The 23,295-nt window shown below is 38.9% G+C and overlaps 1 protein-coding gene across 6 annotated transcripts in view; it reads right to left on the bottom strand.

Moving 5' to 3' along the window:
* The window catches only part of LOC131467035 (teneurin-3), a 566,025-nt gene that overhangs the window by 63,503 nt on the left and 479,227 nt on the right, over positions 1 to 23,295 (bottom strand). For all 6 annotated transcript variants that reach the window (XM_058640717.1, XM_058640715.1, XM_058640716.1 and 3 more), the window contains 9 exons: positions 19,557 to 19,730; positions 18,070 to 18,134; positions 12,846 to 12,965; positions 11,016 to 11,099; positions 10,124 to 10,248; positions 9,741 to 9,993; positions 8,226 to 8,327; positions 3,555 to 3,749; positions 880 to 1,080 (listed from right to left, as the gene is read on the bottom strand). In XM_058640717.1, coding sequence (XP_058496700.1) covers positions 880 to 1,080; positions 3,555 to 3,749; positions 8,226 to 8,327; positions 9,741 to 9,993; positions 10,124 to 10,248; positions 11,016 to 11,099; positions 12,846 to 12,965; positions 18,070 to 18,134; positions 19,557 to 19,730 — 1,319 coding nt within the window. The remainder of the gene's footprint in view (positions 1 to 879; positions 1,081 to 3,554; positions 3,750 to 8,225; positions 8,328 to 9,740; positions 9,994 to 10,123; positions 10,249 to 11,015; positions 11,100 to 12,845; positions 12,966 to 18,069; positions 18,135 to 19,556; positions 19,731 to 23,295) is intronic.

The following is a 23,295-nucleotide window of genomic DNA, read 5'->3' on the forward strand; positions in this document are numbered from 1 at the left end:
GAACATGCTTTTTGCCACCAGGGAAGCTGAGCTGCAGGTGAGAGCGCTGCCTGTTCACACACACGTCTAAACCTGGATTAAGCTCTAACAGTGTTTTCCCTCAGTATAGGCTCAGCGGCACAGGTTGAGCACAATCGATTTTCTCCGTGTCTTTAAAGTTTTTTCATTTTGGCAGTTTTTAGGGACTCTAACAATACAATAACGTCCCATAAAAAAACATTATAAATTCTGTGGGAAATAAAATAAAGGACTGTAATGGAAATACAATTGCACACAGTGACAGATGATTACGCCACATTAAAGGTTCCATTGTGTGACATTTAGGAGGGTTAACTGGCACTAATTTGAATTTACTACCCATAACTATGTTTGTAAAATATAGAATCTACATTTTATTGTCATTGCCCATTCACACTGTACAATGAAATGGACTGTAATCCCTCCAGTGCATTAAAATGACTACATAAAATATATGAACAACTTCACTATCTGCTGCTTTTCATTCTATGGTCCCTTGAAAACAAGTGTCCAGTCCATTTTAAAATAAAAAATTGTTTTTTTGTAGCCTTTATGTGTATCTTAGACCAGTTTCCATATATTGGGTCGGGACCCACAGATGGGTCACGGGAGATTTTTGTGGGTCCCTGAACAAGTAAAGATTCCTATGTATCCATTTTAAGTTTTAATCAAAAATCTACCGGAAATCATTAATTTACCAATTAAAAAGAATGATACTATGTGTTAGTTGCTATATTACGCCCACATAAACCAGATACACAAACCAATGAAGAAGAAGCAGGAAACAGCAGACAGAGTTGCCATATCTTCTCACCATTAGACGTCACATGACCTTTAAGATGATAAACATGCCACACACACCTAACGAGCAGTCGGGCCCAGTCCAGTGCTGATCGCAGGCACAGGTGCTGGTCTCCGCGTTGTGGGTTCCGTGACCCGAACACTGGTCCGGACACATGGCCTTGGCGATTTCACAGCTGGCTCCGCCCCATCCCGGCTGACAGTGACACTCGCCGTGGATGCACACGCCGTGAGCCGAACAGCTGGGGTCCACGCAGTCGACTGGAGACACAAGGACAAACGGAGACGACAACATGAACATGGTCAACAATAATGTAGATAAGTGGGTTCAGTAAAAGTCACTGGAAGCTGACATACAGTACATATTTGCATTATTAGGACCTGAACCACGAATGGCAGGGGCCGAAACGACATATAAACTCTGCGTGTGAGTGCACTGTATGTGTGTTCTTAATAATACAGTAGTATTGATTGTTCAGGTTTAATTATTGCACTGTGGTCTGTCTCAGCATGTGGCAGAGACAATGTCCCTGTGTTTTGAAATTCGATGCTTTGGTTAACAACAAAATAATGCAATTAGTGTTGAAAGCTAACAAAAACAATTTTATATTTCTAAGACAAGAACACGACTATGATGTTCAAGTTTACTTTACAGAGGCCAAATATATATGAATTAAAAATAGGAATTTGACAAGGATAGTTTTTCAATAAAATATGCTCGTTGGGTGCTCTTTTAAAAATAAATAGGTTTACTGTTAGTAAAGTTTTTTTTAAATTATGTCTCTGTGTAAACATGTATATTTACTGTAGGTGTATATATGTGCATATATAAATGTGTTCTATCTGCCAATTCTCTTCTTTCTATAGGGATTTAAGTTGATTTAAAGTGTGCTACTGTGTACTGTAAAAATAAAATTTTAGAAATCAATTAGCTGGCAAATCCCAATTGTATCAGGTTTATTCAAACTTATGTAAGGAATTTGTCTGTAGATTACTTTATTATAATTTTAGTTTCAGCCTTTATACAAATGTGTATTCAAAGTGCATGTCTTTATACATGTACATATACATATACAAAAAAGCTTTGTCGCTTGAGGGAATTCATGATATTTGAAGTGTGAACTGTGAAAAGAAAATGAAAAAATGAACCTGAAAAAAATTAGTTGGTAAAACCCAATTTTAATTTTATTTAAGTTTATTCAATCTTAAGAAAGGAATGTGTCTGTATTTTACTTTAATATAATTTTAGTTTGAATTCATTCATTGAAGTGTTACCAACTGAATGTTATATATATATGTATATATATATACATATATAATATATATACACATAGACATATGTATATATATATATATATACACATATATATACATATATATATATATATACATGTATATACATCTTAACTGTAAGTGTGTATGAGTACAAAAAACCTTTGCAGCTTGAGGGATTTAAGTTGTTTTAAGTGTGAACTGTAAAAAGAAAATGGTTGGAATTCCTAAAAAAAAATTAATTAGTTGGTAACAACAAATTTTATTAAGTTTATTACATTTTTTAAAATGCATTTATTTTTAAATTATATCATTTTATTCCACTGTACATGCAACTACTGTATGTAAATTGTACAGTGTGTCAGTGTGTATACATGCATACATGAACATATAAGCATGTGTATGTATTGTACGTATAACTGTTGGACTCTTGTCGATGCAGGCTGCATTTGTGCGTCTAAACAAAAGGTATTACTGATTTCAGTCGCCGTTAATAATACTTTGAAAAAAACGACGTGCTGAGTCATGTGCACTGAAGCAAAGCGAGAACAATCGCCGTCCTCTTTTACTGCAGATGCACAAAAAGAAAAAGAAAAAAAAAAAGAGATGACAGCAGTGAACTGACACTGTCCAGGAAAAGAAGCCATTTACATAATTAAATCAGTTACTTTAATTATCCAATCCTACACGATATGACATTTATTAGGTGCCTTGTCAGGCCCCGGAAGACGTCAAGTTTGCGAGTGAAACTCGATTATGAATTATTATCCAATTATAACAAATTGCGTGGATGTTTCTGTTTCAGAAAGTAAATGTCATGGGCAGCTATGAATCAATTATTTATGTTCACATTTAATTATGTACCGACGTGTTAAGCAAACGACATTGTCTCCGTGGTGGAAAAAAAACCCCGATGCAAATGAGATTAAAATAGACAAGAGGACAAGAGTTTTTACGACTGTCAGTAGAAACTGGTCATTTGTTAGAAAGTAAAAGAAACAAATACAGTGACGCATGGACTACTGTATTGACCTAGATGTGCTATGAACTATGTCCCGTCCTTTAATGTTAAAAAAATGAGCTAAATGAGGTTAATATGCTGTTGTTTTAAACTCATTATTATCATTATATAAAGTTGCGTTACTTAAGAGCAAAGACTTAAAGACTTGTATTGATTTGGCCAAATTTTTTTGGCCATTGCGCTAATAAACTTTCTCTATGGGGAACCATTTGTAAAGATTGCAAAATGATTGTGACCCATATCACAACTTATGTACTGTATATATATGTGTGTATATACAATATGTATATATGTAAATGTGTTTACAAATATATATACACATATATACCACAGCTAACTACAGAAAATCTACCATTCTACAGACCCAGACTTTGAGAATCAGTGCTCTAAAGATTAACATCCCTGAAATGTACGTTTTGCCTTCTGAGTAAATTGTTCTTACCTTCCTCACAGTTGTCGCCCTTATAACCAGTATTGCAGATGCAGGCGCCGATGATGCAGATTCCGTGGCCTCCGCAGTGGATGTCGATGCACTGGTTTGTGGGAACGTCGCACTCGGTGCCTTTCCAGCCGCTGTAGCACTGGCAGCGTCCGCGGGAATACTGGCCATTCCCGCTGCACAGCACCGGACAGGCCGCTGGACCAGACGAGACAAGCGGGAAGACGGATCAAGTTAATGGTCTTGACACGGCACACTTTCCTTTAAGCACCACCCAGTCCACACTTCAGTGTCCACACTGGGCAAAAACAAATTAGTCAGTTTTGTCAAACGTGAGGGACATGATTAATTTAGCACATGAAGGACAAATGATTCAATTACACCCAGGTTGTCGTCATTTATCATGACAATATAAAACTTTCAATTGTCCTGTGGCCCTTTTTTTCCACAGCGAGACGTCCTCAAGGCTCACAGAGTGGATTTATGGTCTCTGAGGATTATTTCTTCACCTTTCTATACAGTTTTTCCATTATTTCAGTGTTGGCGGTCTAATGTGACTGGTCTATTCCAACTGCTCTCACATTAAAACAAAAACCATAAATCATTGCTACATTTTGTTTGTAATACATGTGACGCAAACACAGAGTTTCTCCTCTTCTGGGTTCATATCTAATGTTAGAAAATAGTGTCTGAAAACTGTTTCTCTCCAGTTCTTTGTTCAGGATTTTTTTGGTGTACAGTTCTAGCACGGCTCAGCTACACTCAACTTGTTGTTTTGCTTTTCCATCAGTGACGGTACCTGGTACCTGGTAAAGCTGTGACGTCAACAGACTGTCGCACACTGATTGGTCAGAGAGTGTCGTCACTGAAGAGTCATGAGCACGACGTCCAACACAAGAATCAGAGTCTGCGCTCCGGTCATGCAGGAAGTCAAATCCTTTTAAATTGACTGATTCTAATGACTCAATTACACCCAAAACAACCGCTTTACAAGTCACTAGTTTGGACTGATGACTGATACCAAACTGAGTAGAGCCAAGTTGTGCTAGAACTCCATTTGTGGTCCGTTCACTCGGATTTCCAACTTCCAACTCGCAGCAACCTCATGATGTGTGCTGAGCACAAACTGCTATTACTTTTACCGTTTAAAAAAGCACTTCTGTCGTATTTGTTTCACGGTAATTCAGTCGCACACATAGTACTTTTCATTTTTTTAAATCCGAAGACATGTGCGTGCACAAAATACCCTGTAGTTTTTTTTTTCCTGCCTTCTCTCTGGAATCCCTTTAATTCTTTTACAACATTCAATTACATATTGTATATAGATAAGCTTGTTTGGTGTTTTAATTACAGTTGCCCACATTATTATTTTACGTCATTTTAAATAGATGTCTCTGTTTTTGATATTCATAGATTAATTTTGCACCATAAATATGTTTTTTATTTTGAAGTAAACGTCATTCCATACCAAAACAAACACTTTTATTTTTTTTAATTCTGTGAAATATCATCATGAATATCTTAATTGTGATATCATGATATTTTTGTTCTCTAGACCGGCCCCCTCTTGACCAGACTAGATGTTCATTTGAGTTTTGACACCCCCTGGTTTTTTAGTCTGTTTAAATGAATGGAAGTCAATGCAGAGTCCTGGGGAGAAGAGCTGCACAAACCTGTGTGTGTGTGTCATGTATGAAACATTTGTTTTGGACACAGATGCGGCTGCTAGAGTGATTATCTGGTGGCAGTGAATACTGTGTACACAGATCATTTAAGCGCCGCCGTCTGACGCCGGCTGTTTATTCTGCAACGATCGCGCAGAGATATATGTTGTGATGCAGTTTGAAAACGAGGTTAACAGCAGTTTTATTTTTAGGCAGCTTCTCCGGGAGAAGACGCTCACAGTATGTATGTTATTTGCTGCTGAACTAAAAATGCCACACTTGTGCGACAAACGGGGATTTTCCGGGCTAAAAAATGAGGAAGAGGTGGAACTGAACCGTCGGAACGGGGGGTGGGGTTGTGGTGGAGGTAGATGTCTTACTATAGATGTATAAATATCTAAAGTATCCTGGCTTGTGCCTTTTTGTGTGGTTTGTATGTTCTTCCCCGTTTGTGTGTGGGTTTTCTCCTGGTTCTCTGGTTTTCACCCACAGTCCAAAACCACGCAGAGGTTAAGTGGACACTCCAACGTGAGTGTGAGAGTGAATGGTCAGCTGGGATTGGCTCCAGTGGCCCCGTGGGTCCTCAGAGATGAGCAAATTAAAAAATGGTTCTACAAGTCAATAGGTTTATCCTTTTTTAACCCGGGGACGACAGGCTAAAAAAAAGCTACAGAAATCCTGAACACATGTGCAGATGTGTGTAAATTCAGAGGAAAGTCGTGATCACATGAATTCCAGATGAAGACACGCGTAGTCGTAAAATATGATCTGCGTTTCTTTGAAATTTCTTTGAACGGGAGTGGAAGTATGTCAGAATCAGAATCAGAAGTGCTTTATTGATCCCCGGAGGGAAATTCTTTAGTTACAAAGTGTAATATACATGAGAGTTGGTAGAAAACGTATATGAAGTAGTGTGGCTATTAATCTCAGGGTAGGGGGGTAGGGGGATGTCCACAAGTCTATGTGAAACTGCCTTTTATTGTATCTGCATTTTTTTGTGGAAGAAAGAAGTTCCTGAAATGATGCCGTGTTTACCTAAAACATCTTCAAAACGACAATGTTTCCGCGTGGACAAGGCCCTAAGCTTTCTTTTTCCTGCACAGTTACGCATGTTAACCACAAGAGGGTACACTACATTGTTTCACATTTTGAAAAAGTATAAACAAAAATGTTAACGGTGATTTTTAGTGTAAGTAAAAGTACCACTATTTTACAACATTTGACTTAAGTTGAGTAAAAAAGTAGCTTGTTTAAAATGTACTCAGAGTAAAAGTTACTTAGTTACTAAAACTTTCAACTTTCTCACTCACTCTGGGACCTTGATTAGTGCCAATTCACCTGTCCTCATCGTTCACCTGTCCTCATCATTCACCTGTCCTCATCGTTCACCTGTCCTCATCGTTCACCTGTCCTCATCATTCACCTGTCCCATTGTTCACCTGTCCCCATCATTCACCTGTCCTCATCGTTCACCTGTCCTCGTCATTCCCTGTCCTCATTGTTCACCTGTCCTCATCGTTCACCTGTCCTCATCATTCACCTGTCCCATTGTTCACCTGTCCTCATCGTTCACCTGTCCTCGTCATTCACCTGTCCCCATCATTCACCCGTCCTCATCGTTCACCTGTCCTCGTCATTCCCCTGTCCTCATCGTTCACCTGTCCTCATCATTCACCTGTCCCCATCATTCACCTGTCACATTGTTCACCTGTCCTCATCGTTCACCTGTCCTCGTCATTCACCTGTCCCCATCATTCACCCGTCCTCATCGTTCACCTGTCCTCATCATTCACCTGTCCCCATCGTTTACCTGTCCTCATCATTCACCTGTCCTCATCGTTCACCCGTCCTCATCGTTCACCTGTCCTCATCGTTCACCTGTCCTCATCATTCACCTGTCCCCATCGTTCACCTGTCCTCATCGTTCACCTGTCCTCGTCCACAAAACATTTATTCAATTACAGTAACGTGAGTAAATGTAATTCATTACTGTCCTTCCACCTCTAGAAATGAGGCAGAGTTTAAGGGAAAAATGGCTGACACATAGAGTAAGTTAAGGAGAGGACGCCTCGTCTTAACACCCTCCTGGTTTAAGTGGAGTTCACCGTAGGAGACGGAACTGTTCCACTGGGAGAGGCCACTTATCACTGTCGCAGTTTGGATTGCGGTTCAGCGTCTACAGGGCGCTAATTTTGTCCTTTAATTACTCAGACAGTGTCCAGCTTGTGTTGTGTGCTTTCACTGTGATGGATTACGGCGTGTCGTGACTGCAGTGCCACAGAATATATGGGAACGCCACGAGATAAACTGGTTCTGACGAATCCACGGAACTGTGGAATTGGGTGAAAATTGCAGGTCGGAGAGAAGAAGAAAAAAGAAGAAGTGGTGTGATTCTTTTTCAGATTTAGTGGCCAGTTGGACCGGCGCTGTTTTCTTTTTCAGTTTAATAACAACAAAAGCTGGATTTTTGGGGAAAGATAGCCCCTTAAAGAAATAGGAACAGTTTGTTTGACCTAGTATTGAACCAGTCATTTATGCAAAAAACACAGGCAGCGCCTCAGAGAAAGTGTTTTTAAGGCAAAATGTCAGTGCTGTCCTTTGATAAATGAGGAGAAGAGTAAAAGAAGCGGTTTGAAGCTCACACTCACTGCTGGGTTAACAATTACTGCCTCACTACAGGTGTGTGTGTGTGTGTTCTTGTACGTGTTACCGCTCTGGTTTATTTTCTGGCATAAACAATGACCCTGTTAAGGCCGGTGTTGGTTTTCTTAGAGACCAAAACCTGGTCCTACTGAGGCAGAACCTCATCTCTGAGGTTTATGGTTAGGATTTGAAATGGTGGTCAGGTTAAGGTTGCGCTGGTTCACTGGTTATGTTTATGGTTAGGGATAACCTTTGTTTTGGCGCTCCAAATTAAATGAAGTAAATGTATGTCCTTAAAAGGATAGCTGTGCAAACCTGTGTGTGTGTGTGTGTGTGTGTGTGTGTGTGTGTGTGTGTGTGTGGTTACCTCGAGAGCAGTCAGGCCCAAGAAATCCTGGGAAACAGTGACATATTCCTGAGAGACAATCTCCGTTGCCATGACAATTCTGAGGACACTCCATAATTGACTCTGATATAAAGAGAGAGAGAGAGACACAGACTCAGTAAACGCCACGTTGACCATAGACAAAAATTAACTTGGCTTCCATTCAAATTTATCCAAAGATTTAAACAAAATATGAAATGGATTTTTATCAGCAGTCACTGGCACAAACGACCGGGTCACCACATAAGACAGATCAGAAAAAGACATCTTTTTATTGCCCTAATATTCGTGACTTCCTCGTCTGTGACTTTTTTACTTCTTTGCTCTTGTCTCATTTCCAGCTTCTGCGATCGTCCTTCTCGTCCTGACACGTTTCACCTGTGTCCAATTAGGCCTCACTCTCTGTTTTTAGCCCCAAAGTCAAGGTAGGATGACTTAAATGACTGAATTTTAAAAAATGTTAAGTCATCAGACTCCGAAAGGACAAAGGACGGCACCGTCCACGTGCTGGACGGTTCAAACTCAGTCCTTCACACAAAAGAGAAAGTAAAGTAAAATACATTACTCCTGTTAGGAAAGGTTCATGTTGAGTTTAACCTTTTGTTTTTCTTCTACCTTTTTGTCTTAATGAAACTTAAGAATCGTATCCTTGGAACATGCTCGGAAATCCTATAAAATTGTGGGACATTTTTGATAATTTACATTTTTGCTGTGCAAAACCAATGCCATGCTTTTCATGTTCAAGTACATGATAACATTTTTATCCTATACCAGCGTTATAGCTCCGCCGATGTTTTTTTCTACTTCAAAATCACTGGGTTTGAATCATGAAGCTAATATTTGGCAGATTATACCTCAACTATTCCTTTTTACTTGTTTGAATAACTTTAAATATGTGAATACAACCTATAAAATGCCCATTTGCACTTGCGTAAAAGTGACTGCAACCTCTTACCTTGTGCGGTAGATTTTTATTTTGCCTCAAAATCACTTGGTTTGATTCATGAGGCTAATATTTGGCAGATTATACCTCACCCAGTCCTTTTGACTTATTGTTATATTGCCAGTACAACCCATAAAATGATAATTTGCACTTGAAATAAAGTGATTGCAGCTCCTAACTAATTGGCATCACTTGATTTCATTCTGCACCAATCCCCTCGGCCATTACCATTATGCTAATATAAAATCATGGAGGCTAGAACCTTGGACACTAAGTTTAATATTTACCATAAATTTGGAAAAATAAATAGTTTTCCAATGTATGGAGCTGTAAATACAAAAACTACATTTATTGTCATTGACCAAGAATTTAGAAAAGTTAATTTTTTTAAGTTGGGTATAATTGTCCTTGTTTCGCCAGATGGAAGTTCCTCAATAACCCAACGACACACACTTGTAGCCCGTTACGCCCGTTACATTTACAGTAAAACACCAGTAATTCCAATAATGTACAGCAGAGTACAGGCTCCGACACGTAAAACAGCTCCGTCTCACCAATGATGATGGTATTGTAGGAGACTTGTTCCGTGTTGCGGCCGTCGTTGTAAAAGGCCAGATGCCAGATTCCAGTGTCGAGGTACTGGATGAAGCCGGCCTCGTGAACGTTCACGGAGCGAGTGTGTCGCGTTACGGATTCTTCCTCGTGTTCACCGGTGGGGGGGCGTGCGTTTCCTGCCTCCACGTCACTGAGCGCCCGCTTGTCTTTGGAAATGAGGCGACTGCCGTCCAGCAGCTCCACAAAGTCGTACTGGAAGACAAAGAACAGCAGCTAATCAAATCAAAAGGTCCATAAAAGGCTCAAATAAACAAAATAACTTACTGCCATAATCTAAAAAAAGGCGACTGTGATCGTACATGGACATGTTTGTGCGACTTACCTGTGTGTGTGACGGCGGGAGACCTTTACGACCGTACACCCCGACCAGAGCGTCTCTCTGGACAGAAATGTTGAATTTTAAAAACTGTGGTTGGTCAATGTAGAGCTGCGACCTCCAAAACACTCCTGAAACAAACAAAACACATACATGTATACATATAAAACCACTCAATACAAGCACAGGTTTCACTTGTTAGAATTATTTTATGATTTTATTCATTTATTTGATAGAAAATGAATAAATTCAACTGTGTTATAACGCTGGTCTTTTTTCTTAATGCCAGTTTTCTTGTTGTTCTTCTTTTTTCTTTCTGGACGTTTGTTTTAACGTTTTTTTTTCTTCAATTTTACATAAAAAAAAGAAGCTAAATAGACCACTTGTATACCATATGTATATATTATATATACATATTCAAATGTTCCTGTTGTCTTAGCGACAAAAGGACGACTGTTTATATCGTTACAATATTTCATTCTTTCATTCTTTGGTATTGCTGTGGAGTACGTTTTTGTACGTTTACATTCTAGTCTTTTATAATTTTATCCGGTAACACTTTACAAAAAAAGTTAAGTAACCATTAAGTAACCCTTATCTAATCATTAATTAACGTTAACTCATCATTAACTAATACAAGTTAAACATTAAACACTAACTAATCATTACTTCATGATTACTTGCTCAGTTACCTTTTTTGGGAGCCTTATTTAAAATTTTTACCTTTTATTGTCATTTCTAAATAAATGTATATATCTTATATATAGTGTTTATTGTATACTTTCTTTAGTTTGGTACATCACAACATAATGACATCCCAGTAACCTTTTTTTTTTTTTTTACCTACACTGGTTTTAGGTAGGTGTACCTAATAAAGTGGCACATTAGTGGTACTCACCTGGTGGAACGTCTTGTATGGCTCTTCTCCCCACGTCCACCTCTCCTATGTCTATGGTGTTGTTCTCTAGCAGAAACATTTTACCTGCAGAGAGAAAAGCAGAGGGACGGCGTCAGATGTCTCCAGTTCACAGAGGTTTGGAGAACATCGGCCGTTTATTCGTCTTGGGGATAACGCTACTTTCACACGTGCAAGAAGAAAAGTGGCTACATGCGTCCCACAGCGAGATTCACGACCGCATCACATCACACGGGACGAATGTTAATAACATGTCTGAACTTTTGGATTCAACATTTACATTCTGGAACCAAACATTTATATTGTAACTAAGGTGAAACCTAAGCCTCACTCTGAAAAATGTTCTCACTTTGGAACCAAACTGCCATTCACGAACATGTGGAGATACGCTTTCATGGAAACCATATGTTCTAACTGACAGGCTATAAGTCATTATTTTTGTCTCAAGAAGACTGGGCCGAGGGCCAGAATGTAAACACAGAGCAGTGTGGTCTCCAGGACTCCAGGACTCTGTATTTTTAATCATTAGAAACTAAAATTATTTATTTTATAAAGTTCAAATCATTTTATTTCACACAGTGGTCTCAGTGTTGTATATATATATATAGTACAAACATATATTTACAGTTAAGAGGGATGTCCCAGTTTTTGATACGATATCAAAAAGTAGACTATATGCTGATTAGTCCGATACAGTCATTTTAGACCATTTCAAAGACATCATTCTCCAACAAATATTGTTTTCCCCAAAAAGAAAAAGAAAACAGCCCAAACATGACTCAGCTAAAAGGCTTTTGCTGATGTTTATTCACGTTTTTTCTACAGTCTGTGCATAGTGAAGCTTTTATCTGTCCAATATCCGATCCAGTTATTTTGACCAATATCGGACCGATTGGTTACTCTATTTTTTCTTTTATTTAGGAATGCTGAGTCAACATGTCCAAATATATAATGTTCCTGTTTTCTTAGTTATTAGCTGGGAATGCTGAATTAGCATTTCTAACTGAGTTGACAAAAAAACAACCATAAGTTTTGCTCACGCTAACAGCGTAGCAACATGTCTACGGATAAAAACAGAACAGTGCTATGAGTAGATTGATTGACATGATTTACAGTGAAAACAAAAGATGACAGAAATGTTATTAACGGTAAAAGTAGTGTTTTTTTGACTTTGGATGAATTCCAGCTTAAGGACCGCCCCTTTAACTCAGAATTTCCAGCTAAAACTGGAACGCACCACCACTGTTGACCTGTTTTCTTTGTTAGTTGGGAATGCCGAGTCAGTATTTATTTCAGCATATTCTTGGTTGCTCCAACTGACTGAGTTGAAAATCAAAACTTTTGGCACGTTCCATCTGAAGAGCCACACCCCTTAACTCAGAAATCCAGACAGAAACTGGAACGAACCACTATTGTTTAAATGCTTTCTTCATTTGTTGGGGAATGCTGACTCAGCATACACAGTTGAGTACATTTTTACAGGTTACTTTTAACTTTCAATGTTCTGTCATGTATGTATATACATATATATATATATATATATATATATATATATATATATATATATATATATATTTATACTTCCTCATTGGATTTTTCCAGATATTCTTCTCTCAGTGTTGGTCTTTCTATGTCTATGAGTCACTGTAAATGGAAAAACAACCATGCTAACCGCGATAAAGAATTCTGAACTGTAGAGGGCAGCATTTATTTCACCTCTCAGGGTACAGCCTGAAAACCTTCAATGATGACACTTCTCATGTTCTACGCTACATTTTCCTGTTGTAACAAAAGAACAACACGACAACTCACCGTTGTCTGTTGACACCATGAAGGTGTTCGGGGTCGTATCTCTGCCCACTCCTCCGTTTTCAAACGGCCCGTATCCCTCGCTCTCCTGAAGCTGCCAATTCAGACCAAACAGGTGCATCGCTGCAGGAAGGAAGAAAGGGGAAAAAAGAGAAGGTGAGATAAATAATAAATAGAAGAATAAAGAATATAGGAGGACAATGAAGAGAAAGGGTGATTTTTATGGACTTACAATCACATGACCTTCTCTTCATATTTTATTCATTGGACCCTTTGATCTTGACACTTTATTGTTTTTATCATTTTACAGCTTTACTCCAGTGGATTCATTCCAATTTGTGTCTTTACAAATAAAGCTGTTCTTACAAAAATGATGAATAATTAACGCCTGAACAAAATGACTTCATTCAAACTCAAATTTAGCAAGTTCTATGAACCCGTCTTGCTTAAATCATCAGACTTGAGTCATTTTTCCATTTTCCTTTCACAGTCAAGTCAGAAAATAGAGCAGGAAATAAATGGAGTATTAAGGAAATAATGTATCTAAATGTTGACATTACAATCATTTCTGTGTGATAATTATCCAACTTGGTCACTCTCTCTATTCTTCTAACGCTGTCCTCTTCCATTTCCATGATTACAAACGATTTTATTGTATATTATAGACAAATTTAAATAAACATATAATACATCATTATTACTTTTAAAAGGTTTCTGTACACCCAGGCCCCTACAGAATTTTAAAAAGGAAAGAAAATTAGAGGTTAAATTAAAAAACAAAAAATAAAGGGAGGTTCTGACGTCGCAGAGAACTCTCACTGACATCATGGCTGCCAGTGGTAACATAAGAAAGGCTCACTACAGTCTATATCTTAACAATTATGTCTGTGACTTGATCTTACTGTAACACACACTTTTACAAAAGGAAACGTACTTTTATAAACCACTAACTTTCAAAAACCGAAGTCCATAGAGAAAATGCTTGCGGAGACACAGGAGCTGCTGGTCTACTGCTGCCTCTTGTGGTCACTTTGTGTCACCGAGGTCAATCCGAACAAAGCATTTCAAACACCAAAGTCGCAAAATGACACATTTGCACTTACTGATGGAGGTAGCAGTGGATCAACAGCTCCCGTGTGCTGTGGTGCTAAATCGCTGATTTTCTCTATGGAGATTGGTGTGGGAGAGTGAGGAGCAGCTTACAAAGCAGCACAAACTCCACTTTCCGTTTGGTAAAAGCTGTTTTAATAAGAGGCAAACACGCTGTTCAGATACCGTCTCATATCAGGTGAACCTTTTGTTAAGTGGCGGCGGATAAAAAAGGGTTTTCTGATGAGAGCTGGGGTCAATGCCTCAAACAACCGCGCCTAAGAAAAATAAAAATACTTGAACTATCACTTTAATAGCAAACACAGCGCAGGGGGGGGGGGGGGGGGGCGGGGTACAAAGCAACAAACAAACCCCTTATTATTTTACATGTGAGGAAAGTTGAGGGGAGGCTCATGTCCCACAACAACGTGTGACACATCAAAAAAATGTGCACGACCAAAACAAAAAGTAATAATAAGTCGGGACTGGATTCCTCAGATATTCTGGAGAAAGTTGGACCAATTAGTAAGAACCTCTCTCTCACACACACACACACACGCACTCTGCTTTGCCTCATTAAATTAGAGCCATGCTGTGCTAGCCCATTACCCACCGACCCTCCTGGTGAGGACAAGAGCAAAGGGTCACGGGAGAGTGCCAGCTAATCGACAAGGGCCTGTGTGTGTGTGTGTGTACATGTGTGTTCATGTGTGCGTGTGTGCGCGCACGTGTGTGTGTGTGTGTGTGTGAGAGAGATATATAAGAGGATTAACAGCCATGGAAACAGTCACGCAAGACTGGTTCTCCCTAACAGAGGCTTTTTGGAGAATTTGTGAAATAACACAACACTTCAAATACATTGACTTATTTAGACTTTAAAAAGGGTTTAAACGATTATGTGTATCGTCAATAACGCAGAGTTGGACTGGAAACTTTGAAACCGTATCAACTGCGTCAATAATTATGTTTACCTGACATTAGAACAAAAAAGATTGTTAGTCTGACTTGAAAACCAGACTTTTAAACGATCTCAGTCCCACTGACGCGGTACTAAATTGAATTTCCAGATCATCAGTTAATCTTAAAATCAGAACATTTGAGTGGAAATTGGATGCGTTACACATCATAGAATAACACATCTATTCAGAAACATTAGTCGACGGTGGTTTTGTGTATAAGCATTAGCTCCATTTACGACATTCCATGTCATCATCGTTCTTTGGAGTCTGAAATGTTTCCGTGTGACATTTTCCAGTTCAGAGTAATTATTATTATTATTATTATTGTTGTTATTATTATCATTATTGTTATTATCGAGTACATTTTCCTTTCTTTTCTTCTCTTTCTTTTTTTGTGTGAAAACAATGAACTGACATTAAACCAAATATAGTTTCCAGCCAAGAAACACGGCCAATTCACGAAGAACAATTCATCAAAAGACACACACACACACACACACACACACACACACACACACAGATAAAAATGTGGAAAAAACCCACACAAAGTATGATTGACACATCCATGTATCCAAGAAAAACACACATAAGAACAGGCAAAGGATCGTATGTTGTCTGGTATGTCATTATATCATCTTGTCAAGGCCAAAAGTACCGTATGGTTTGTGTGTGTGTGTGAGTGTGTGTGTGCTGCTGAGCCGTTCCGCTGTATGAACAACTGTGCAGATCCCCAAGAGTTTTCATGTGAGTGTGTGTGTATGTGTGTCATTTTTAGCCCCTGAGGACAAAATTGTTGGTTTTACACCTTATTTGTGAGGACATTTGACGTTGTGAGGACATTTTAGCAGGTCCTCACAACTTATTTAAGGGGGTCAAGAGTTACATTATTACATTACATTACATTACATTACATTACATTAATAAGGGTTAAGAGTTAGATTCATACAGTGTTTGGAATTACAGCGGGACATTTTTTCGGGGAGCCCTATTTTCAGGTGGCACTGCTGGTGGTGCAAGTCATTTTACAGCGTACTGCGAAAACGTGTGTGTGTGTGTGTCTCTCTCTCTCTCTCACATACACACACACATAATTCACACACAACTCTTCTGTCATTTCCTTACTGTCTTACAACCAAGACAAATGAGCAGGCACCTGTGTGTCCATCAGCACACAATAAACAACGCTGTCTAACTCGTGAAGATGTGAAAATGTAGGTGATTTGTCCGCAGCACCACCACGCATTCGTTACAGCAGCAGCAGGAATTGCATTAGGTTTCTTAGTGAAGACATTGACAAATGTTCAAAAACACATATTGATATACTTTTACTTATATTAAGTTATTTATTTCAGGAACCTAAAAACACAGAAAATCAAAAGTCTGTAACCTGACAATGTTTCAGATTGAATTAGGTTTAGATTAGGCTGAGATTTGAGATAGTTACTGTATGTTTGGGGTTTTAGGGGGTGAATTTTAATATTGCACTGCGTGTGTGCGCGAATATTCGTAAGAATGTGAATATGAATGTGTTAACACCAGAAAGAAAGAGAGAGAGAGAAGGTGAAACACATCTTGCAACATTTGACTAAAGTTGTAAAAGATGGTTTAATTCCCCTCATTTCTCGCAGCCCAAGTGCAGTACCTACACAGCCCAGCAGGAGACTGTAGCACACACTTCGCTGCATTGGGGTAAAACAATATGTCCACAAATGTGCTCATATCTGTAAAGTATAAGTGTTTTTTTTCAAGAGTAAAAGTCAAAGAAAACTCTTGACAGATGCTTGAAATGAAACACACATGATTCGCACACATTCACACACGAGCCTGAGGCAGGAGATCGTCTAAGTCCAAGGTCCATCTGAGCTCCAATCTTAATTGCTTCTGTTCATAGTGGGAATCCATGACCTTTATTAAAAAAAAGAAAACAGTCTTTCCTTTCCTTTGACTTCTTTCTGTCTTTCCTTCCTCTCTCTTTTTACTTCTCTCTGGGCTTTTTTTTTTTTTTTTTTAACAAAAAACATATTTTTCACAGACTCCCTAACAAGGAGCAAACCGCTCCCTGACACGTTTTAAAGTGATGTGGGCGCACTAAAGATTATTTTTCTATTTTAAATGATGACAGCAGTAAATCCAAGGCCTCCATTCATGAGCTAATACTAATTTGTTTTCTCGTTGGACTGAAGCCGGTGGTTTTAAAAACTGTGATGTTTCAAAGGTTAATGACATCAAAATGAGGGCTTGACTGATTGACTGCAAATTTAAGGCTGTCATAAAAGTATTATTGAAACACCAACACCGAATCAAATACTGATCAAAAATACATGAAGATAAAATGAACACTTGATGTTAAAGCTCCAGTGAGTAACTTGCCAAAAAAAAAAATGCTAGCTATCTTCTCCTCCACCATAAATAGGAGAACACAGAAATATCAATCACTCACTCAATCAATCAATCAATCAATCAATCAATTTAACTCAACAATCAGCAATGAACAAACACAGGGGTCTAAAAATATAAAAAAAGACAAAATTAATGAATACATAAAAAAAAAATCATCAGGAACAAAGAAATTAGAAAATAAACCGATAAAAAGAAATGTATAAACAACAGTAACACAGGAAATAAAACCATATAGTGATGAGATAATATGGACAGAAACATAAGAATAAATGAAGAATAAAAAAGTTTGACTAAGCGTCAAAAAGTAAAAACTAAAACAACAAAATGAACAATTAAATAATAATATTATTCAATAAGATTTGTTTCTGTAAATATGATTAATAATTAAATATGTGACTATCATGTGACCATTTCCTCTACTTTAACACTGAGACCAGTGTTTCCACTGTAGATACCTGCAATAATTTACCATAAAATCTGTCTGACATATTAGCCTAAACTTCACCTGCAGCACATCCTGGAAAACAGCTGTGGAAGACAGAGTGAGAGTGAATGAGTGAGTGAGTGAGAAAGAGAGAGAAAAGGGAGGAAAAAGACCTGGAGGAAGGAAAAGCTCTGGCAACAGCTCAGTATCTGATCGGAGTAAAAACCAACACATGCAGAAACACGAGTTTAACAACTAAAAATTACCGAGAACGCAGAGAAAGAAGGAAGCAGGACAACAATCATGATGATGCTGATGTTGATGGACAAATCAGGGGACGCTCAAATAGTCTTACCTATGCAGTAACAGAGCAGGACAGACAGCAGTACAGACAGTCCAACAGCACTGAGGGCTGTACACCTGCAAACACACACACAAACAAAACCACTTAATTGATATTGTCACACACAGTCACACGAGGATTGACTGAGTTAATGCTATTTAAACGTAACCTGATAAGGAGCTCATAAAGCATCAATACACAGTGTGTAATGTTTTATCTTCTCATGTTCAGTCCACTTAAGATGTGTTAGAATATTTGCCTTTTATTTCCAGTTGTTCATGACAAGAGGGTGAAAAACTGGCCATGATGCAAGTGTCGCCTTTGATCAAATGCGGTTTATTTTTTCAACATAGTCTCCCATGTAGTCTACACACTTCTTCCATCAGTGTTGCAGCGCTTGGTTGCTCTCCGTTCAGGAGCTCTCACCCTGATCGTCAAATACAGATATTTCCACCACATGGACAACCTTTTTGTCTCTGGCTCCATGTGGTGGACCCCCAGGTTCAAGAAAACCAGCTGGATCTGCTTTAAAATATGTCAAGATCTCCTACGACATGACCAGCCTGGTGTACTTTTGATCAGGGGTCAAAAGCTGTGGTGCCCACCGAGCTGAAGCCTTCGACATGCCAAGTTCATTGTGCGGAATGTTCTCAGGAGTAGAGCTAGACATATTACTTGAGAGATACTAGAGGTATTTTGTAAATATGGCCAAAATATGGCACCGTGGTGTTACCAGACACCTGGAGAAAAAGGGGTTAGCCCCCAATTTGATTCATGCTGACGCGGTTTCTAGTTTAAGGGGATGACGCTCCAGCTAATTCAAGTCGGCAGGTGAATTGAAGAGGGGTCCTGCCACAGCCACCACCCAAGAAAACACCACATGGTGATGGATGACAGACGTTAATGTTAACCAATGAGAACATTCCGCGTAACAAACTTGGCATATCAAAGTTTTCCGCTCGGTGGGCGCCACAGTTTTTGACGCAGGATCAAAAGCACACCAGGCTGGTTATGTCGCAGGAGAACTTGGCACGGTTTGAAGCAGATCCAGCTGTTAAAGGTTTCCAAACCCAGGATGAGTGTTGGGTCCACTGAAGTCAGTCCGTTCAGTGGAAAAATCTGCAGTCAGACTTTCTGACTATCAGGATGAGAGCTTCTACACTGAGGGCATCCAAGCGCTGCAACTCCAATGGTAGAAGTATGTAGACCGCAAGCATGTTGAAAAATAAACCACATTTGGTCATATTTGACCATTGCATCATGGTCATTTCATGACTTGAAGGTAAATGATGTAACAATTATTATTTTTTCCCGGTAAGTCATAAAACCTCAGTTTCGGAAAGTTCCCCTGACAACCAGCACTCAACAACATTGTGACTTTAGACTGCAGTGTCTGCTGTAAATGCTAATGGTGTCAGTTTTACATATTTTACATACAGCACCGTTCAGCAGCGCATATACATGACTATAGCTTCCCTTTCCTGCCTGTTCCCTCTCACCTCCATGAGCAGTACTTTGGGGTCTTCTTGAACTTGAAGGCAGAGCGGGACAGCGTATTCCTGGGCAACGGCCTGGTGGGTGGGGAATACACAGAGCCTGTCGCCATGGTGTAGCCAGGAGTCGCTGTGGAGAAGAGGGGGGTGGTGCCTGTACCTGTCTTAAAAAGGAAGTGCCTGGAGGGAGACATAGAGAGAGAGCGAGAGAGGAAATACTTGTTATTCATCAGTATGGGTCATTAAAATTTACTGCTGTGAACAGTGTTGTTTAATTGTCATTTTATGTTGCCCCCTGGTGGCAGCATCAGGTGACTGAGCGTATATTGATTACTATCCCAGCTGAAAGTACTATCAAGTTCAGTCATGTATTCATATTTACCAATGCTAAGCTATAAGACTTGATAATGATCCATATTAAATGTTGATGTAAAAAATGATATTGTTTCATATTCCGTGTAGCTTTAAAGGTATAGTTGAAAAACTATGTATATATATACATGTATGTATATATATATATATACATATATATATACACATATATATGTATATATATATATATATATATATATGATGACAAGGGCAAATTTGTGTGTCATATAATGCTTCTGGGTAGTTTAAGTTGCATTTCTGTATTTTCAGTGTGTAAACCAGCCATTTTGAAGATATACAAATGTAATAATTGAATCAGAACTTCATGCATGTGTTAAAATTCTGACATGAAACTTTTGGTACTTGTAGCGCTTTCTTTCCTCAAGAAATGTCCAATGTGGAAAACGAAAACATAAGAGAACATAGAGTACATGTATGCCAGCGGTAATTACAAAGGTCATGGTGTCTAATTAATGACAAAATCCTGGCTAACAAGCATCTGTAATTACAATTAGGCTGCTCCCTAACAAGGCAGTGTGATTAACAATTAGAGTCTATTATAACGAGGGAACTTCAATTAATACCTGCCTCCAGGCAAAATGTAAAAGAGAGAGAGAGAGAGAGAGAAGATGGAATGATGTGGCAGTAGGAGATAAGAAGGACACAAAGAATAAAGGTAGCAAAACAAGTGTAACAGTACAGAGAGAGAGACACACTGTGCTTTACTGTGTTTTGCAAGTGTTTTAGACCGTAAAAGTAAAGACAATTAAGCCTTTAATCAAGTATAAGATGCACTGAGACGCCAAATCAAACCAGAAACAACAGAAAATAAATTATTTTTGATTGTTTTGGTTCGTAAAACTCTTTTGTTTATGTGTTTATTTTATTTATCCCAAAAGGAAATTCAAATTTCACAGGGAAAAAAAGACAATAAAATATATAATGAGTAAAGGTATAAATATATACAGCTTTGTGTTACTGTCAAGTGTTTCCACTGACAAACATAAATGTCAGTCAGTCAGTCATCATCTACCGCTTTATCCTCTGCCAGAGGGTCGCGGGAGGGGTGCTGTGCCAATCTCAGCTACATCGGGCGATAGGCGGGGTACACCCTGGACAGTTCGCCAGTCCATCGCAGAGCCACACACAGATAGAGACAAAAAAATCAATCGCTCTCACACTCACTCCTATGGTCAATTTGGAGTGTCCAATTTACCTATCCCCACATTGCATGTTTTTGGACTGTGGGAGGAAGCCGGAGTACCCGGAGAGAACCCACGCACACACGGGGAGAACATGCAAACTCCATGCAGAAAGGCCCTTGTTCCAACCGGGGCTCGAACCCGGGTCTTCTCGCTGCAAGGCGAGAGTGCTAACCACTACACCACCGTGTGGCCCTAAACATAAATGTATTTTGCAAAAAATATATAAAACATATAAAACATTAGAGCGGTTATACAGGTAACACAGTTGTGGGTGGTTCCACAGTTTATATGTTTTATAAAACATATAAAACATTAGAGCGGTTATACAGGTAACACAGTTGTGGGTGGTTCCACAGTTGGCTAGTTTAAAGGTAACAGGTACCGAGGGTTTAGTCTTTGAAAGCCAGGATCAATCGTGGCTCACTGTTTTCGTCTTGAAAGAACATCAGGTCTGTCACCATCTTCAGAACGTACTATTGTGAAAAGATTCAGGAATGGCGGGAACCCAAGTGGGACAAAGCCACTTGGGCTTGGGAAGTCATATTTACATGTTGTGCAGCAATGTCACCGAGTTCTCTCGCCCTAACCTTACCTGAAATACACTGAAAGTTAGCGGAAATGTGTCCCGCGGTCAGAAAGATGACACTTGATAAACAAAATATCAGATGATTAATCTGTCCATTATTGTACTAACATGCAATTATATTTGTTTCCTGTGTGTTTCCATATTCTGCAGCTGTATCCCAAATGATGAGAAAGACTTGACTGTGAATTTTCTGAAGGAGAACGTGATCTCCATGGGAAGAATGTTGTAGAAAAATAGAAAATGCCAATTATTGTGCTGTAAAGGAGTGATCGGGCTCTCGCTCAGGCGCTGCGGCATCTCAACTGATATACCGCACTTCATGACTGATTTGAATTAAAACCCACACATTCTTGGGTCGGACTCAGGAGCCAAACTAAGCACTGGTAGGAATACATGCGTGACCAATTCCACTTCACTGAGATTCCTGGGATTTATGTCCGGTGATAAATTCACTAAAGCAAACGAAGCATGAGCCACATTGATGGTTCTGAAAGAAAATCCTGCAGCTGGTGTTGTTTCATCATCACTTTGGTCTTTCTCACATCAAGCCCATTATTCGTTTCTTTGTCACTTGCTCCTCAGATGTTAAATCCACAGATTTCTTGACGTCTTTAATCTGTCATTTAAATTTTATTTTTGGCCCCATTTTGTTTTTCTGGAGCAATAAATGTACTTACGACCACAACTGGTTACCAGCAGCAAGCATTGTTCATCCCAAAATATATCAATCAATTAATCCAGTATCCTCATTCCGACCACTGTTGTTTTTCGGGGAAAATAGTCAAAGTATTTGATCTCAAATTGTTTTCTTTGTTTAAATCTTGGACGGTCTTGAAATCCAAATGTTGTTGAGGGGGAAACAGTCAAACGCCACGACACAACACAACAGCATAAACCTTTGTATGCCTCTCATAATTGCGCTGGTGTTCTTTCCATCTCACAGAGGAATTAAAGGGGAGGAGATGTATAAACCAGTACAGTCTTGGAACAGTGTGGAGTCGATTGCCACTTACCTCACTATTTACTCATTTGAATTCCCTTTGGCCACCAAGGTAGCAACAACGGCTTGTTTCTAAAGATCCACAAATCAATATACCTTCATTCGCACAGTCAAACACTGGTCAAAACAATGTTAGTTTACTGCAAACAGTATGCATAAGAGGAAAGTGATAAACAAAAGAAGCAAACAAACGATACTTGGATACTAATTGATACAAAAGAATTCCGACTGGTCAAAAAACAGTTTAATCCCATGTTTTAAAGGTGGATCAAATGATTCAGCTTCGTCAACAATCGGCACTGGTGGACACCCGATAGATACATTCATCTTCTGATCATTAGCGGTGAAGGTTTGAGCAAAAGTTGAACGTTGAGCAAACGACAAAAAGTAAGTAGAGGTAAACAAATTACAAGTGTAAAATATCTGTCTTTTAATTTAATGTTTATTGTCCAGATTTCATCCAGGAAAGATGGAGCTGTATGGTGAAGGAACAGCAGCAGCTGTGATGAAGGCTTTTAGATGTTCAGGGGGCCATTTGGTTTATTTTTATTTTGTAGGTTTACATGCAGTTTAATCGAGCTT

Source organism: Solea solea, chromosome 10 (assembly GCF_958295425.1).
Source record: "Solea solea chromosome 10, fSolSol10.1, whole genome shotgun sequence".
In the NCBI taxonomy this organism is placed as follows: Eukaryota; Metazoa; Chordata; class Actinopteri; order Pleuronectiformes; family Soleidae; genus Solea; species Solea solea.